Below are 13,250 nucleotides of genomic sequence, written 5' to 3'. Positions count from 1 at the left end.
ATTTTGATCACATTCAAATTTTGTTATATGAGTAAATGAGAGGGGAAATACACCCAGACTTTTTGATTTCTTTCATTTGGTTGAAATCTTGGATTTAGCAGAAGAAACCGTTGTTGATAATGTGGATTCATCGTCTTAGTGTCGTACCATCCTGCTGATCCGCCGAGTATTTTTTTTCACACTTCATGAAATGCCCAATTGGACCAAAAACATTTGATCTTTTTCTACTATTTTAATGATGTTTGAACATCCAGTAAATCATAGAATTCTTTCATACATCTAAACTGTAAACAACACTTGGACTGTCATTTTATTGCCAAAGAAGTGAATACAAAATGTTTGTGTTGTGTTCGTCTTCTCACTCCGCTCACACTCGAACATCTGACAGATTTATTGTTATTGTTTTTAATACCCAAATCTGTGACTTTCTCAACCGTATTTTTCCCGTTGCGTTTTGTCTGCACTCCACAGGTGTTGATCAAACCGTGTTCAGCTTTTCATGTCGAGTTTCCTGTTGCGAGAGGATTCAATTGTTCTTTTTATTTGCACTTGTTGACAGCGTGGAACTCTTAATCCTCACCGACGTCAGCGGGAAAGCCTGAAATCTTCTTTTGTTCGCTTCCACATCCTTTTTTTTTTTTCCCACCTCACTTCTTTGATTGACATTCATTTACATTCTGCTTCAAATATTAGTATGTATTTCTTACATAAATTAGTTTTGTCTATGATGTGCAGGTGGTTCATACCGCTAATTTTTTAGCATTCCATTTTGAAAATCTAAATTGCCATCCTCCACCTTGGCTCGAAGCCCAAATTTGAAACCCTGACCCTGGCTTGACGCCACGTTATTAAGCAGTTCCATATTTCAGCTTGACGTCGCCCCGCAGCGGGACTGTTTACTCGACTTAAACCACACCTCCTTTTTCCCGCCTCCTCCAAGATGAGAAGCAAAGACGGCGCAACACGCCAGGGGACGAGCCCGGCAGGAGTCCAACTTGGGCTCTGCTCACTTTTAATTGGGGCTAAAAATCAGGTGGTTAAAAAGCAGAGGCCCGGCGGATTGTAAATAGAATTAATTAGTTCACGGCTGAGCCTTTGGAAATGAGCCGCGCGGAGACTTTGGGACCGAATGACTAAGACGACCAACGGTAAAGCGGGATGGACGGAAGTGTGGACGGTGTGGAGTAAAGGGAGGTGGAATGAATACGGGGGGGGGGCTCGACGGGAAAGGAGGAGACTTGATGGAGGAGCTGCAACAATGAGCGTCGAGCGCAAGACAAAGATAACTTCTTTGACAAGACCGAGCTGGAGATGACGCGCACCCCACCCTCTTTGAAAAGTACTGGATCAGAACAATTCCTTTTGTTTTGGTTGTACACTGAAGACATTTGGGTTTCAGATGAAAAAGATGAATATGAAACATCCATCCAGCCTTCAGAATTCCGCTGGAATCATCATGGCTTGCTTTTGGAAACTCGTCCTTTATTGATGATGTAACTGCAGCAGAATGAATTCAGAACTCTTTGAACTCTTTTTGTATGCCAACGTACAGATAAATACATCCTTCCAAACTCATTTGGTGAAGCTTCACACTGCCAACACAACAAAAGGGGGAAAAAAAGTAGAAGGTCTTAGACTGGCCAAGTAAATCATCAGACCTTAACCCAACATTTGACCTCCTGAAGGGAAGAAACCGCCTGAAACTTCGAGAACTGAAAGAGGCTGCAGTAAAGGCCTGGCAAATAAATTGAAAGGAAGCATGCTAAAGTGTGGTGAAGTCGCTGGTTTGATGCCGTCTTTACTGGAATATGCAAGAAGTTTATTTCATTGGGCCGCCACCATTTTTCTCTGTTGACAGAATTTGCCTATTATGAATGCCAAAAAATTGAAATCAATAACGTTTTGAAAATGGGACTTTAAGTGTGACTGGAGCGGCTGCTATTAAAATAACTGTAGTGCAAATTATATGCAAATGACCCATGTAGTTGGGTATTATTGCAAAAAAACAACAACTGTGCAACACTTTAGTCCGTTTTGTCAACTGCGACGGATTGGTGGACAAGGTCATGTTTTGATGGTAACCATGACGACCAGCTCAGACACACACAGACCGCCATCACGCTTGGGCCACCTCCCGCCATCCGTCTTCCTCTCCATGAAGAGGCAAAGCGGCGTTGTCTGTTTTTGTGTCGGCCGCCCACTCCTCTCTCGCCAACTCCTCTCTCGTGTCTTCCTCTGTCATCTGGCTGCATGTTTGCGTGGATGGTGCAGAAGAAGAAGAGGAGGAGGAGGAAATTATGCACAATGGGACGCACGGAGGAAAGCACTTTGAAATGAGGACAAGCGTTCAGTGCTCAAAAACTGACTGCTCTTTTTTTTTTTGCAAAATGAAAGCTGACAGACGGTTTTTCATGCTTCAGCGTGCGCGCGCGAGAAGGAGAAACAAATGTTTGCGTCCACTTCTGCGCCACCAAAAGCGTGTGAAGGTAGCGAGTAGTCGTCGTGATACTTCAGTCCATCACACGTCGAGTACTCAAATTTCGAGTCCAAACTGTCACACAAAATCAAGCATTTGAAAGCAAAAGCATCTTATGACAAGTGACTCGTTTAAGAATGTTTGAAAACCGGGAATTGGGGTTTCCAAGTAGGGTTTCTTTCAAGACAGGGCAATGGTATCAAATCCGGATTTTTGAGCCAGGGTTCGACGTTCAAGACTGGCTAAGGGTTTGAAATTGGGATTCTTAGGCAGGGTTTGGGTTTCAAACCTGAGTTTATGTTTCAATTTAGGGAATCAAGGCTTAGAGTTTAAAATTGGGGTGTTGAGAAAGATTCAAGATTTCAGATAAAGCAACTGAGGAAGTTTTACTGGTAATATTTCAAACCTTGGTTTGGGTTTCATTTTAGGGATTCAAGGCAGGGTGAAGATTTCAAAGCCGTTTTATTGGGTTTTAATTGTGGTTTCAAGCCAGGATTTGGATTTCAAATGAGGGTTTTAAGACACTGTGAGTGTGAGGGTTTCAAATCATTGTTTCAAGCCAAAGTTTGGGTTTCAAACGAGAGATGTGGTTTCAAATCAGGGATTACAAATAAGAGTTACAGTTTCTTATAAGGGTTTCAAATCAGGTTTAGATTTTCAAGATTGGGATAGGATTTAAAGACTTAGATTTAGGTCTTCACTTTTTAGGGTGGTAAACATTGGTTTTGAAATTAAGGTTTAAAAAATCAGGATTAGGGTTTCAAACCTGGATATGTTTCAAGGTTTCAATCGAGGAAGTTTTACTGGTAATATTTCAAATCTTGGTTTGGGTTTAATTTTCGGGATTCAAGGCAGGGTGAAGATTTCCAAGCAGTTTTATTGGGTTTTAATTGTGGTTTCAAGCCTGGATTAGGGATGTGGTTTCAAATCAGGGATTACAAATAGGGTTTTATAAGGGTTTGAAACCAGTTTTAGATTTTCAAGATTGGGATAGAATTTAAAGACTGGATTAGGTCTTCCCTTTTTAGGGTGTTTAAACATTGGTTTGAAATTAAGGTTTCAAATCAGGATTAGGGTTTCAAACCTGAGTAATGTTTCAAATTAGGGTTTTAAGACACAAATCATTGTTTCAAGCAAGAGTTTGGGTTTCAATCACGGGATGTGGTTCAAATCAGGGATTACAATTAAGGTTAGACTTTTTTTTACAAGGGTTTCAAACCAGGTTTAAATTTTCAAGATTGGGATAAGGATTTAAAGACTGGATTTGGTCTTCACTTTTTAGGGTGGTTTGAAATTAAGGTCTCAAATCAGGATTTGAAAAGGTTCAGAATAGATGAATAGCAGCCCAGATTTGGACTGAAGTCGATTTTGATGCTAGCGATTTGTTGCCCAATCAGATCCTTCAGGGCCTGCTGGGCGTGTCCTACAACCTGGGCGACGGCGACCACAACCTGAGCGTGCCCACGTATCGCCTGGACAACGGCGAGTGGCACCAAGTGTCGCTGGAGCGCCACGACAACGAGATGACGCTGCAGCTGGACGGCGGCGGCGGCCAGCGGGAGGTGACGGGGGCGCCGGGACGCAGCCGGGAGATCGTCATCGACCCCACCATGGTCATGCTGGGCGGCGCCTTCCCCTCCGCCCTGAACAAGAGCTTCCAGGGTGAGCAACAGCGCCCTCTTGGGTTGGAGTCCTCATATTGACTCTTCTGGATAGACAAAATGGCAGACTTCCTGTTTGTTTCTTAATGTGTTCATCATGTTTGATTCATGTTGTTGAAACTTCTTTGTGGGTTTACTTATGATAGGCATGCCAACCAAATTTCCTGTTTCCAGGTGCAATTTTATCAGTGTTTGAATTTCTGAAGAGCTTTACGAACCAACATCAAAAGAACACCCCAAAATCAGTTTTGCAACACTTCTCACAACGTTGAATGTTCAAGAGAGTTAATAGCTTTCTTTTTAAGCTATTTTAAATTCAGTAGGACCATACTAGTAGTAATTAACAAATATAAATAAATATAAATAAATAATAAAAGCTAGGGATAGGCCAATTATCGGCGCCGATATTCAGCATTTTAAGAAATATCGGCAACGGCCATTTTGAAGAATAACATGGCCGATAATATATCCATTTAAAAAAAAAAAAAAAAAAAGTGTATATTTTCATTTTGGCTGACCCTGAGAACTCTATGCACCTTCTATTTTTGTTTGAAATTAAAACTAAGATAAGTACAAATTTGATACTTCAGATATTTTGAAATTTGGAATACTTTCTTTGGTGTGGAAAACAATTGTTTGTTTAAAAAAAAAAAAAAAGCCCCACAAGATGTGTTTAATTCACTTGCTCCCAAAAACCTATAAATATATTTTAAACATTACCATGCTCCCAAAGATGTATAAAGACATATTTGATGCATCCTCTGAACTTAAGAGAATGCTTAAAGCAATGTTATTACAAAAACGGCTAGCAGGTGGCAGCAGAGTATAAGAGCTCATCCAGGCCCATGTTTTTCCCCACTGTTTTAAACAGATTTGTGAATGATGACACTTATATATATACCAAATCTACTTCCTAGCTGAGTGAAGTGACACTGTCCCTTTATAATCAGTAATCGACCAAAGGTAGGTTGAACTCGTACGTAAATTGGTGCGTCACTGCCATCTACTGGTGTTTGTGCATCAGTAAGGTTGTTTCCAGTCTTGGAATTTCCAGCTTCCGACTCTACTCCGCCTATCCCCGTCAAAAACCGTCATTGACAAGTATAGCCGACCGCTTCTTGAGAAGTTTTTGTTGGTCTACTCTCAATTTCCAAAGTCGAAAAGGCATCAGGGGATGATTTTTGTAAATGTTGTTTCTTTCAAAATGACCTTAGAAAGGCCATTTCTCTGGACTAAGAAAATAAGTAGAGGGCAAATTCATTTTTTTTCCTCTTGTCAGTATTTATGGAGCTAAAACAGGAGTAAAACTGTCGTCGCAGATAAAAGAGTGTTTGGGCTTATGCTCGTCGCACGCTCGGCATTCATTTACAAGCGAGAAATTACGAGGGAGGGAAATGTAAACAAAGCAAACAAAGTCGTCACAGCAGACTGGTCAAAGCTGCAGAGGAAACTGTGTGTGAAATTCATCGGCTGCGAAAAGCCAGCTTTGCAGATCTCGCTCGCGCACACACACGAGCCGAGTTTAATGGAACAACACAACAAGAGAGCGGCACATTTTCCGCAAGCATCCTCCTACTCAGCATTTTCAAAGTCTCCCAGCACTTCCACCGCTCTCATTTGCAAACAAATGTGACAAGATTGCGCCTGCCTTTTTTTTTTTTTCAGCTTCACGAGTTTAAAAAAAAATAAAATAAACTAAGCCGTCTAAAGTTAGCATTTAGTCTTTCTAGGATGAAAAGCAGCAAGAGAGAATTTTTCCCTCTGCAAAATGATCACGTTCCCTTTCGCATTTTTCCCTGGTAAACATGAACACATTTTTTTTTTTAAATATTGTGCACAAGTAATACACTTTTTTTTTTTTTTTTTTTTTACGTAAACCACTCCAAATATCGGTTATTGCCGGTAACTAAGCTAACTAGCTAAACTAGCTAAAACTAAACTAAAATTAAGCATTTATTGAATAACTAAAACTAATCTATACTAACAAAACCACCCTGAAAACTAATTGAAACTAACTAAATTTAAAAAACAAAACTCAAAACAAAATAAAAAAAACTGAAATGGAAAAAATCCAAAACTATAATAACCCTGGTTATAGCACAACCTCTTTCTTGGAGTAGGCCTACATATTTCAATATATATTGTAAAGATAAAACTGTAAAATGTTCTTGTACAATTAGAACTTTAAAAAAAAGAAAAAGAAAAAAAAACAACAACAAAAAACAGCTAACTCATCATGCCTGTTTCTTGAAAACATTTCGACTATGGCTGAGGAAAAAGTTGACTAAACCGGATAAATGGACTTGGTCGACTTTATGTGAAAATGTGTGCCTCGAACAAGCTCCACCGGAAACTTGCTTTCGCCACCGTCCATGTTTCTACACGGGCCTTTTTTTGCAGTCGCGCATTGGACAGGAAGTTATTGAGCTCACTGTAGCTAACAAACAGGCAGCTTCAGTTGTTTATCCCTGATGGTCTATTGTTGAAGTATCGTCTGTAAGTGACTTTTGAGACACTATTTACACGTGTAATGTAGATAATAGTGCACGTCTGAACTATTTCGTATAACTGTTTGTTCACTTTAAATTGTAATCGCGAGCGCGCTAATGCTAATTGCGGTTGCTAGCCATTTAGCATAGGCTAATTTTATTGGTGTGCCACTGTGTTATAATGCTCATGCACAAATTATAATAAATAGGTAGTTGTAATCTCCACACACTCCAACTTAAATCAGCCTTAGTGAGTTAAAAAAATTAAAATAAACTTTAAAGAGACTTCTTGGTCTTTTCAACCACAACTTTTTATGCTTTTAATGTAACTTTAGAAGGTAAGACTCTTATGTCTTTTATCGTGTAAAATTGACTCCCCCCCCCCCCCCCTCAAATCTACTTTTTCATTTTCTTAACTAAAAATAAATAGCAGTATATATTTTTGTCTTGCTTATCATGTCTCATAAAAATGAAAGCTGTTACTTTTTCATGTGATGTTAGTCTCTTTTTTTTTTTATGTTTACTTTTCTTAATAAACATGTAATTGACTTATTCTAGAAATAATTTTCTTTATGTGACCCCCCCCCCCCCCCCCCCCCCCCCCCCCCGCAGGCTGCATGAGGGACTTGCGGCTGAACGGTCGCCACCTGCCAATGGACAGCCAGAGTGCACCGCGGGAAGGCGTGTTGCAGATCAGCGCGCAGGGCCTCACCCCGGGGTGCCCCTCCGACTCGTGCAGGAGGAACCAGTGCAGCCCCCCCTTCACCTGCGTGGACCTGTGGCGAGTGCACGAATGCAGGTGAGCTAAACGTAGCTTGATAGCACCCTGTTCATTCTGGAACGTCGCGTGCTAATGTGTTGACGTCGGTTGACATGGGGTTGAATGCTAACATGCTAACTGTGTGTATGCTAACATACCATTAACATGCTAACAGTGGGTAGGGCTTTGCAACAAATCGATATTCAATTATGTTTTCGATTTTCGCAAGCTAATCTGTTGACGTCATTTGGCAAAGGTTGAATGCTAACTTGCTAACTTTGTGTATGCTAACTTACCAGTAACATGCTAACAGTGGGTAGGGCTGTGCAACAAATCGATATTCAATTATGTTTTCGATTTTCGCAAGCTAATCTGTTGACGTCAGTTGGCATAGGTTGAATTCTAACTTGCTAACTTTGTGTATGCTGACTTACCAGTAACATGCTAACAGTGGGTAGGGGTGTGCAATTAATCAAAATTAAATTTCGTTTTTTGTAAGCTAATATGTTGAAGTCAGTTGGCATAGGTTGAATGCTAACTTGCTAACTTTGTGTATGCTGACTTACCAGTAACATGCTAACAGTGGGTAGGGCTGTGCAATTAATCAAAATTAAATTTCGATTTTCGCAAGCTAATATGTTGAAGTCAGTTGGCATAGGTTGAATGCTAACTTGCTAACTTTGTGTATGCTGACTTACCAGTAACATGCTAACAGTGTTTATGCAAAAACAACAGTAGCATGCTAACAACGGTTATGCTATTTATGTAACATAAGTGGGTAGTCTGGCATAGAGTGTTAATGGAGAATTGATCAAATGTGAACATGCTAACAGTTGCTCTGCTAAAACACAGAAATAGCGGGCAAATAGACGTTTTTTTTTTATGTGGGAAAGTGTTTTTTTCTTTGGGGGGGAGTGTTTCGAGTTGCTTTTTGATTCTCTTTGAGGTGTGAGCCAAAGGAGCGTCCTGGCGCCACTCAGAAATGGTCCTCAACCAACTTGTTCTGCCACTGTGGACTCGTTCAAACTAGTAAACAAGGATGTTTTCATCTGGACTCTTTTTTTATTTTTTTTTGGTCAGATCGCATCCCAGGCTTCATCGTCCTCGTTTTCTGTGTTCCCCTCGTCCGCCTCGTGTTCCTCATCTTCCTCATCATTGCTTTCGTCGTCCCCCTTGTTCTCCTTGTCCTTCTGATCGTCATCGTCATACTTTCCGCTCTTCTCCTTTTCTGCCACTTCCTCCTCCTCCTCGTGCTTTCCTTCCTTCTTGTTCTCCTCGTCCAGCTCATGCTCCTTTTTCTTGTCCTCCTGGTCTTCCTCTACTTCTTATCCGCCTCCTCATTGTCTTTATCCTCCTTGTTCTCCTCCTCCTCATTTCCCCTTTCCTCCTCGTGATCCTCATCTTCCTCATCCTCCTAAAAGTCCTCCTTCTTTTCCTCCCAATCATCCCCTTTCTTACTCTCCTGCTCCTCGCCCCGATCCTCCTGGTCCTTGTCGTCTTGGCCTTCCTCGGCACGGTGTGCGTCCGCCCCCGCTTCAAAGGCGCTCGTAGCCGTGGACGCCCGCCGGCTCTCGGAGCCTAATGAGCAACATTTCCGCCTCTTTGCTTTTAATGTGTCCGCCGTGTGATCCACTCCCGCGCGTCTTTTTTCCCCCGCCTCCGGCCTCCTTGATTTTGCCTTTTCATCCGACTCCTCCGCGACTCTCGTCCCGTCTCCGTCTCGACCCGAGATGAAGCGGCGGCGCTAAGTGCTCTCTTTTGCTTTACTAGCCACTCAATAACTGCGTATCAGGCGTGGGCCAAGGAGGGCATGATCAAAAATCTGGTTCCCTTGTGTTGCAATGATTTTGCCATTTTTTTCCCACTAAAAATTAAGATATACGTTTAATTTATTTGCCAATTGATTAGTTGTAAAAAACCAACAACAACAACAACAACAAAAAACATTGAACATGGGAGTAGTGGTTGAAATACTGTGGAAAGAGCTGAAAAAATTAATCAATTAATCGACAAGTAATCAATTATCAAATTAATCGACAACTTTTTTTTTTAATAATCGAGTAATCATTTTGAGCCTTTTTTTTTAATGTAAAATTGTCCAAATTCTCTGCTTTCAGCATATAAACAGTAGGAGTGTGACGACATGTCGATATCACGATAACTTGTGATAGTTTGTCTCCCGATAGATTATCGATACGTCTACGCAAGTATCTGTAGTTAATATACAGCCACTATAACGGCTCCATTGGTTTTTGATTTGATTTATTGAACATATAAACATGCAAACAAACAGCAGAGAAACAAAAGTTAAAAAGAAAAGAAGAAAGGAAAAAAATCTGTTGAAAAGCTGAGGTTGTATTCCATTTGTGTAGTTCTAGCACCCTCTGGTGGTTAGTTTATGAGTGCAGTTGAATTTTAATTAGGAATGTTTTGGCCACTCCGGTGATTATCTGTCATGTAAATCAGTCATACAAGCAAATAGATTTACATTTTTTCCTGGCAATATCGTGAGTTTTACACACTAGCGTGACTTTTTTCTTATATCGCCAATCTCCCAACAATATCGTGATAATTATTGGATCTTGAGGTTCACATTGTGATGTTTAGTTTATCGTGATGTTTGGATATCATTACATCTCTAATATGATGACAACTGTGTTTTTGTTGTTGTTGTTTTTTAGATCCTCATGCAAACACAAAAGCATCAGACACAATTGTGACTGTTCTGTTTACGGGTGCTTGTTTACTCTCAAAAATAAACACCTCATTTCTTTTTCTCCTGCAACACAGCGACAACCCGCCGTCTCGTGATTTTTTTTTTTTTTTTTTTTTTTTTTTTTTTTTTTTTTTCTTCCTAATTTTAAGTGTAGGAGTCCTTAAGCGCATCGTCTGCCTTTTTTCCTGCCAAAGTGAGGCGACGCGATAACGAGGCTGTAAAGCGTTAAGTGTCAGTGATAAAGTCTGCTAATGACGCCGGGAGCTGCAGACTACATTTAAATCAGACATTTTTTATTTTGGTTTCTTTTTTTCTTTTCCTTTTTTTTTTTAAGGGTAAAAAAAACATTTCTGGGCAGAGAACTTGCATGCATAAAACATGTCGGTGTGTTGCGAAAGCTGAATGTTTACGCTCAGATCTCATTAGCGCCGATCACCATGCGAGATGATTGACAGTCGCTGCCTTTTTTTGTCGTCTGTCACGTTTGTCTGTCTCAACTCGCCAGCAATCTCCATTGATGTCAATGTCATTCTAAAAAAAATATTAATTTTCACTGCTGAAAATGGGTCATTAAGTCAAGTATCCTTTTAAAGGGTTCATTTATTAAAAAATAATTTCTGTGCAAAATGTTCAGACAATGTCTACTGATTCTAAATCAGATTTAACATAAGTTTAACATTCATAGTTTGTGTTTGAATGCTACAATGAACTCATATGCTCCCAAAAACGTATAAATACGTTTTGAGTGTTCCAAAAATGGATTTATAAGGTTGTTGCTGTTCTTTTGTTTTTTGTTTTATGCTGGAGCATACAGATGGCTTTGATGCAGCCGCTCAACTGCACAAAATGGTTGAAGAAAAGGTAGTTATTATACAAACGGCCATCAGGTGGCAGCAGAGTATAAGAGATCAAAAAGTAGGTCAATTACTCACAATTCTAAATAGATTTGTGAATAATGATGAAACTTAGCTATATTCTAATGCTGATTGCTGAAAAACGGAAACAGATAGAAATATACTTTTTCTTCCTGATGAAAGAAGAGACTTTCATCTATTTATTTATTTTTTGGTGGGGTCCATGTTTTTTATAGCAATAGAACACAATATTCTGTGGGCCTTGCAAAATCAGTCCAAATCCAGTAAAACAAGGGGGTTGCTTCAGTCAAAATGGCTGCCAGTCAATGAGTTGAAGTAGTTAATGGTAGCTACTAGTTATTGTAAACCACCCGTCCAGCATTCTGACACTTATGCAAAATTACAGCTCATGATAACATCTGGATGTAAAAGAAAATAAGTACACAAGCTTTTAATGATCTAGAAGACAACATTTAGAATGTTCTTTCCAATTATAATAATGTTTGTTTTCCAGTTACGGGAGATTTAATGTTTGGTAGATTGTTGTTGTTTTTCTGAATAGATTGTTGTTCTTGTTCAGTTTAGACTGTCGTGTGCTTCCAGAGTAGACCTCGTTGAGAGAAATTGTTTTTTCTCCATCAGAGTAGATTGCAGACAGCCACCATCTTTTTTTTTCTTTCTCTCTCTCGTATTGCGTCTCTTCTTGTGCTTTGCTTCAACTTGCCAGCAATCAGCTATTGCTATCAATGACTTTGTTCGTCTTTGAGAAGAAGTCGTCGTTTGGTTATATTGGCGCAGGCAGCGCGGATAAAACCCAATTAGGCTCTCCCGACAAGTGGAGGCAATCCGCAGGCCGGCTTGAGTGTCCGCCGGGAGCGGACGCGAGCAGGTGTTAAATTTTGCCGTTAAAAGGTCCCGTAAAAAAAAAAAAAAAAAAACTTCACGCGCCCGTAAAAAGGTCAAGCGGGGGAGTCGACTTCGGTCATACCACTTGAAAGCTAATTGCAAATATCTGACTTTGTCACAATTCCTCTGAAAATACATTTTCTGTTTCACAGATGAAAGTTGTCCTGCTTCAGAGCAGATTTGTGGCAAATTGTTGGTCTGTTTATTGTTGTATTGCTTCACAGTAGCACTTTGCTACCCCATTTTACAGGAGATTGTTGGTCTGTTTCAAAGTAGAAGAATGCTGTTCGAGTTCATTGGAGATTTAAATACCTTTTATTTTACAGTGGATTGTTGTTCTATTTCCCAGCAGATTGCTCTCGTATTTCAAAGTAGATTGTTGGCCTGTTTCAGGGTAGATTGCCGACTTGACAGAAAATATTTATTTGACAGTAGATTGTTGTCCATGTTGTGTTTTTCCTTTCATAGGTTTACTCTTGTTCTGTTTCACTGCAGATTGTTGTACCATATCAAAGTAGATTTCACAGTAAAGTATGGTGTATTGTTGTTCAATTTTTGTGATACATCATATTGTTGTATTTCCCAGTAGATTACTAACATATTTAAAGTAGATTTTTGGTCTGTGTCAGATTAGATTGCCATTTGAGTTCATACGAGATTATGGTTTTATTGTGGGAATGCTTTTCAGCATTCCCACATATGTTATTGTGATTTTTATACTCCACACTTTTTTGCCATGTAACAACTCCTACATAATACTTCCAATTTACACTGTTCATATTTCAACTAGCTTTAAAAATTCACGCCTCCCGGGGTATATATCGTCTGATTCTACATTACTTACAGTATTTGCACAATTTAACGTTAAATATCAACTTCTCCCCATTTATTTTCAATGGTTACCAGGTGTTTGATACTGCTCGTTGGCACAGTTGGTAAAGTGCATTGTCCAGTAACCAGGAGGTCATCATTTCATAATTCATCTCTCGATTTACTTCATAAGCATTCCACATGCATGCAAATCTTAGCATTCAGCTTTCAGCATTCCCACGCAATTTCACCACAAATTGCACTTAGTCTAGTTTTATAGTAGATTAGTCTCCTATTTCAAAGTAGATTTGGTTTCTTTCTACTCGGGCCAGACCGAAATGCATTTTTATTTTATTTTTTTTAGGCCGATGCCGATACGGATTTTTGGCAGGAAAAAAAATACCGATTACCGATCTTCCGATTATTTAGAAATATGTATTTAATGCATAAAATTGTTTTCCCACAGCATTTGTGTGTGAATATTCGTTATTTAAAGGAAAAACACTCCCAAAGTCGATGCTAACTTCCTGTTAGCATTTGAATGAGAGCTTCCCTTCGCTTTTAGCATTAGCGTTTGG

General features: G+C 39.7%; 1 protein-coding gene across 4 annotated transcripts in view; it reads left to right on the top strand.

Annotated features, from left to right (window-relative positions):
- Positions 1–13,250, top strand: part of LOC144018125 (neural-cadherin) — a 235,909-nt gene that overhangs the window by 212,258 nt on the left and 10,401 nt on the right. For all 4 annotated transcript variants that reach the window (XM_077520292.1, XM_077520290.1, XM_077520293.1 and 1 more), the window contains exons 34-35: positions 3,874–4,138; positions 7,239–7,425. In XM_077520292.1, coding sequence (XP_077376418.1) covers positions 3,874–4,138; positions 7,239–7,425 — 452 coding nt within the window. The remainder of the gene's footprint in view (positions 1–3,873; positions 4,139–7,238; positions 7,426–13,250) is intronic.

The sequence above is a fragment of the Festucalex cinctus genome, chromosome 4 (assembly GCF_051991245.1).
Source record: "Festucalex cinctus isolate MCC-2025b chromosome 4, RoL_Fcin_1.0, whole genome shotgun sequence".
Classification (NCBI taxonomy): Eukaryota; Metazoa; Chordata; class Actinopteri; order Syngnathiformes; family Syngnathidae; genus Festucalex; species Festucalex cinctus.
This window is presented reverse-complemented; position numbering and strand designations above follow the sequence as displayed.